Genomic DNA, 6,477 nt, shown 5'->3' with positions numbered 1-6,477 from the left:
GGGGCTGGGGGTAGGATGGGAAGGGGAAATAGGCACAACAATATGAATGTACTTAGTGTCACTGAACCATATAGTTAAATAGGGTTAAAAGAATATGTTTTATATTGTGTGAGTTTTACCACAATAAAAAATGTTTTTAATAAAGACTGCTTTTGAGATTAGGGGGTCTAGGAAGAGAAGAAAGCATTCAGGTCAATAATTTGATCTGGAAATTAGTCCTATTTGGTTTCTAGACCACATTAGGAAAGTTATCTTAATTCATTCTCAGGTCTGCTTCTCAGAAATTAAAACAATTTTCATGCCAAGTATGCTATTCAGTGTCAATGCTATTTTTCAATATACTTACACTTCATCAGTTTTTCGTAAGACCTACATTAAAAATTCTAAAACAACATAATTATTTATAATTAACCTACAATTCAACATTATCATTAAATTTTCTACAGTTTAAAAAAATTGAAGATCAAAGAAGAAGAAAAGACAGATCACTCAACAGTAATAAATTTAGTAAGCACTTTTATAAGTTTAGCTAGAAAAAGACGATGAGGACATTGTTTTGCCATTTAACAGTAGACCAATGTTATTTGTGATTTCAGATTGTCTTTGCTGGACTTCTTGGCATCTTCCTGACTCCTACTCTTGCTGACTATGTAAGTTTCGTTTTTTAAAGTGTGTTACCAAAATGCATTTGCAAAAAAAAAAAAAATGGTATTAAATCATTATCAATTTCTTGTAAATTTCAGGATATCAGTGTTAATGATAACAACAACAGTGGTGGAAGTGGGCAGCAGTCAGTGAGTGTCAACAATGAACATGGCGTGGCCAATGTTGACAATAACAATGGATGGGACTCCTGGAACTCCCTCTGGGATTACGGAAGTGTAGGTAGTCAACATGCAATTTCTGTTCTTTGCAAACATGGCATTTCTTTTTAAACAATAATGAAAACTGCCTGCTAACCATAAATAAATAAAAAACTTATGTAAATTCTAATTGCAAATAAGAGAGTTATAAGTAAAAGTGTCTCTTTTGCTTACTCAGCTTCACTTCGTAGATAAAATTGCTGTCAATAAGTTTCTCATAGTAAGTTAAAATTCAAGTCAATGAGTGTTCATTAGAATCCAGTGAATGGTATGAGGCTATAAAACAAGTGCAACATCCTTTGGCCTTACCTGCAGAAACCCTCAATAAAGATGAAAGACCTTCATAATATTACTGTTGCCAAACCATAGTCCACATCATTCTATTGTCAATTTCCTAAAAAGACAGAAATTGGCATTTAATTTATAATTCAAAAGGACCAAAGTAAATGTAAGTAATAATATTAATTAAATGTAAGGGCACCTAAGAAAACAACAAAAAAATAATACCCACTTGGCTCTAGTTAGAAAACCTAACTCTGCAATTATCAGCTCTATATTTAACAAAATTTGTCCTTTAGAAAAGGCAACTCTTTGTAGTTTCAGTTTTATCATCTGGTCAATTAGAAAACTAATTACTATCCTGCTAGCCTCCTTGAAATGTTGTGAAGATCAAAGGAGATTAAAATATGATAGTATTTAAAAATTTATTTTGGCAAAACAAACATGTAGGGAGACTCTTGCTGGGCTAGAATCTGAAGTAAATTCAACAGTCGCTCCCTCAAAGAGTTTGTGATCTGTGCTTACAAATGTCAGCAATAAAAATGATTGCAAAACAGGGCCAGATCCAGCACTCTTATCTCAGTTCATTGTGATCTCACAATTCCATTTCCATCTGCTGGTGAAACTAATTTCTGATGAGAAAGACACCTTGGAGAACATACTGCTTACCATCCACCATCTTCTTTAATAGGGCTTTGCTGTCATCAGACCCTTTAAGAAGAAGTCGTGCATTGTGCACAAAATGAACAAGGAAGTCATGCCCTCTATTCAAGCCCTTGATATGCTGGCCAAGAAAAACAAGGTAAAAGCAAAAGTCATTTTATTCCTTACTCGGGGAGAGGGGGGATCTTATGATTTCCAATAAACAGTGAGAAGATCACAGTTGCTCCCTCCTGACCACATAGTATGCTGTCCTGTGCAGCACAAAAGGGGAAGAGGAGTCGGAACTGCCTGAGGAGAGGCAACTGCCATCACACTCAAATGCTGAGACTCACACCTGTGCCTCTGGAGTCTGATCAGAGCACCTCACTCTTACTATTAGGGGAACAAAGCTCTGTTCACATCAAGGGGAGTCCTCCGCACTTCAAGGACATTTTCCCAGAAGAGTTGGGTTAGGGTTATTAGATTTAACAAACAAAAATAGAGGATGCCCAGTTAGGTTTGAATTTCAGATAAACAGTGGATAATTTTTTTTTTTTGCCTAACTATGTCCCGTGCAATATTTGGGACATGCTTACAAATGATCTTTTGTTTACCTGAAATCAATATTTAATTGGGTGTCCTGTATTTTATCTGGTAACCCTAGGTGTGGTGGGCAGGGAGAGCAGAACTATCACTAAAATGTCAGCCTGAGTTTATATTTGTATAACTGATTAAGTGGATATCTTTCATTGACAGTGGAAAGAAAAGAAACTGCATTTTCAGAGACTGATTATCATATAGGTCAATCCAAGAACTATAAGATGATCAAATGAGCTACAACCTTTAGTGTAAATTTATCCTCAGACTTATGCTGTTATGAAAAGCTGAGGTTTTGAATCAGCTAAATCTCTTAGGACATTTCAAAGTGTTGAGATATACAGGGTTGTAATTGGTTCTTCTTCATTTTGGTTATGGAAAAATTATAGCCAAGAAATATGCCCTGTCGGCCTTGTTGTTGTTCAGTCCCTCAGTTGTCCTACTCTTTGCGACCCCATGAACTGCAGTACACCAGACTTCCCTGTCCTTCTCTATTTCCTGGAGTTTGCTCAAACTCATGTCCATTGAGTCAGTAATGTCATCCAACCAACTCATCCTCTGTTGTCCCCTTCTCCTCTTGCCCTCAACCTTTCCCAGCATCAGGTGGGTCTTTTCCAATGAGTCAGCTCTTCGCATCAGATGGCCAGACTATTGGAGCTTCAGCTTCAGCCTCAGTCCTTCCAATAAATATTCAGGGTTGATTTCCTTTAGGATGGACTGGTTGGATCTCCTTGCAGTCCAAGGGACTCTCAAGAGTCTTCTTCAGCACCACAGTTCAAAAGCATCAATTCTTCAGCACTCAGCCTTCTTTATGGTCCAACTCTCACATCCATACATGATGACTGTAAAAACCATAGTCTTGACTATTCGGACCGTTGTTGGCAAATCAATGTCTCTGCTTGGCCTTGTATCCAACCCCCAATTCAACAAACCACTGGGTTTAACACTACTCTCTCTCCTCCTTGCCACATCTTCCCCACACTCAGCTTCAGGGTAGAGGACCAGAGGGACCACCTCCCAAGAGCCTGATCTACTCAGTCAAGCCTGACAAAGTCAACAACCTGGACCAGTTTGGGAAATCCGTTGTTACCATGTGCAAGGGGATTCCAACATACATGGCTGAAGAGATTCAGGGTGAGGAACCCCCCTACTGTGCATTCTGAGTTAGTGCTGGTAGGATTGTCAGACTGTTTTCAGGCCTGTCCACAGAGGACACAAATTACTCAGGAGGTAGTGATCAAGGCTAACACTTAAGTCGTGCTTGCTCTGTGCCATGCACCATTCAATGGGCTTTACGTGAGTTAGCTCATTTGCTCTTGATCCCAGTCTTATGTGATAGACTTTATTGTTATTCTCAATTTCTGATGAGGAAACAGGCACAGAAAGAGGACACAAACTCCTTGCCTGGGTCATTCTTAAGTATTTTGGCTCTGGATTCTGTGGTTTTTAACCATTCGGAAATATTTCCTTTCATGGGTGAATCTAGAGTAAACTCAAGAAATGCATAAATCATTAAATGCAAGGAGAATGCTGATAGAATCTGTTGGGTTTTTTATAGCTCAAACAATCACCAATTCTGAGCATTAAAACAATAATTTACGCAGAAACAGAGTGTCCACTCAGGAACCGAATATAACACCAACTTTTTAGATCTCTTAATTGGTTAATTTATGGCTAACCAGCTAATCTTGAAATTATTGCAGAGTTGGTTTGAAAACTGTGCAACATTTCTCACCACCATCCCCAAAAAGACAGGTCCTTGAAAAGGCATTGATGGTGCTTTCTTCTTCTTTTATCAGGAGCAAACCTGATTCTGTACCCAGAAAAGTGCTTCAATGTTGATATACTCTGGATTCTGAACATTTCCTTATGTGAAGAAGCAATGGAGAACTAAAAAAAAAAGTTCCTGTGGGTTTAGTCATCAGAATATTCTATTCAGAAAAATGTGGATTCTAATGGTGTTTATCGTATCATTCTGAAATGTTCTCTCCTAGTCCTGTTTGGTTTCCTTAAGAGTCAATAAACCTATTTAGCACTGAGTTCAGTTTATACTAAAATTCTTTAGTATTTCTATTTGGAAAGCACAGGGTCAAAAGTGCTGTATGGTGGCAGCAAGTTGTCGAAGTGCATTAGACCCAACTGTTAGCCTATATTCAGGGCCTGTGCCTTATAAAGAGCCCCTTCAGCTGCTTCAGACACTACTAACCGCAGCTCTGGGAATAGTTCCAAGACCATCCAACTGCTCTGAAGACTGCCTATAGTTGATGTGCATAGTAACATCTCAGATCAACAGAAATCCACTCAACGTAGCATAAGCCAAAAGAGGGGGAAGGGTATTGCAAGGATATTAGAATGTCTAAAATTACTCTTAGAGAAAGAAAAGGAGAAGAAGACTTGGGTCTTGGAACTATATTGGCTCCAAGACCCAAGTCTCCTTGTCTCTGAAACCACATATAGTTCTTCTCTGTTCCTCTCAAATTCAACTTCTCTCTTCTTTCCATCTTGATGACTTTCTCTGTATTCATGGCAGAAGGTGGCTGAACCAGAATGTCATCCCCATCTCCCATGTTTTTGTGTCTTTCCAGCTCACAAGATCAAGTCTTGTACTTTTGAATCCATATTCCAAATTTTCTTCACAATGCATGGTTCAAGAGCCCACAACCTCCACTCTTTGACGGGCAGGGGAGTGAAGTCACATGGTACACACAGCACTGAGGTCCCCACTGAAGGAGAATAATCTCAGAGAAAACAGAGGTGCGAACTGGTGTGTGTTCTCATATGAAACTGCAGCTCTTTTTAAAAATTACTCCCACATATATTTTTTATATCCTGGATGCCATAAGAGGATATTAATCCATTACCATGTCTTCATATAAGACACCCCTAAATAACCTAACAAACAAAATGAAGGGCATTGAAATGGTGAAAATGGCATTGGAAAAATGCCCATATTTACCAGCCCTTATTGGGAAACATTATAATTTTTTAAATTCTGAAACAATTCTGATCTTGGTGCGAGGCAGCAGTGAGTGGTGGCATGAAGTGAGGTCCTAACTCCCTGCCTAAGCATCGGATCTGGGAAGCCTGTATGAAAAACAGGAATCCTTGCCACCAGACAGCAAAGACTAGAGGCTAGAAGCTATTTTCCTTTGCCCCCAGCAAAAAGTGCATTTATCCCAGAGGCAAAAACTGTTCCTGCAAGTGCCAAGTTTATTATTAGAGACACAGCACAACAAGTGGGAGAGCACACAGAGAAGTGGTTTGCTTAGTTAATGTGGAAGCAAGACAGAGATGCACACCCAGAGAGGAGGGATGTGAGTACCCCTCCTGGTGAGGAGTGCAGCAAAGAGGCAGTTAAGTTATTTACATGAGGTAGTTTTTCTGGATCTTTGTTTGTCTCTAACCAATTATCTGATTTCCTTTTCCACACCTGACCTACCCTAAGACCCTCCCTGACATGCTTGTGCAAGTTTTTTCCAAGATGCATTCCAGCCCAGAGGCCTATGGAATATTATCATCACGTATTATAAGATGGTACTACCTCCTTTGGTTCCCCCAAGGAGTCTTTCTGTGCATGTGAAATGTCTTCCTTGCCACAAGGATGGGAAATATACAACCGCTCTTTTAACAGGGTTTAGTTTCACTCTGTCCTTGCCAGTGTCCTTGTTCAGTGTCCAGCTCTTTACTCTATTCCTGTTGCTGGTTTTTATATTAACGTGTAGATCTCAAAATATAGACAGGAGTCCAGTCACAAATATGTAGTCGTGGAGCCTGTTTGTCTCTTGCTTCAGGAAATATAAACAGGAGGCTGGTAATGAATGTCCGACCTGGAGCTCACCTTCTCACCTCTCATCAGGCTATATACAAGGAGGTGTGAACAGGAGACCAGTTGTAAATGCCTAGCCTGCCTAGGAGTCCATCTATCTCCTGCCTCTATTCCACTGCTGTTCATTAGAAGTGTGCTACCAACAGAGTAGAACTTCCAAAATACCCTGAAGCCATGAGATGTGGAAACCTGTCAAAGATCCATTAAAAATAAAAGTCTTACATACTGCCCTCCTATGAGCAAGCAAGTAAGAAAGAAAACCACGACTCC

General features: G+C 39.5%; 1 protein-coding gene across 1 annotated transcript in view; it reads left to right on the top strand.

The window, feature by feature from the left end:
- The window catches only part of GKN1 (gastrokine 1), a 5,875-nt gene extending 1,443 nt beyond the window's left edge, over positions 1-4,432 (top strand). The window contains exons 2-6 of the mRNA XM_010845315.1: positions 597-650; positions 744-881; positions 1,834-1,944; positions 3,368-3,515; positions 4,181-4,432. Of these exons, the coding sequence (XP_010843617.1) occupies positions 597-650; positions 744-881; positions 1,834-1,944; positions 3,368-3,515; positions 4,181-4,275 (546 nt within the window). The 3' untranslated portion in view covers positions 4,276-4,432. The remainder of the gene's footprint in view (positions 1-596; positions 651-743; positions 882-1,833; positions 1,945-3,367; positions 3,516-4,180) is intronic.
- Positions 4,433-6,477: the final 2,045 nt, after the last annotated feature.

Source organism: Bison bison, unplaced genomic scaffold (genome assembly GCF_000754665.1).
Source record: "Bison bison bison isolate TAMUID 2011002044 unplaced genomic scaffold, Bison_UMD1.0 scf7180017864215, whole genome shotgun sequence".
Lineage (NCBI taxonomy): Eukaryota > Metazoa > Chordata > Mammalia > Artiodactyla > Bovidae > Bison > Bison bison.
This window is presented reverse-complemented; position numbering and strand designations above follow the sequence as displayed.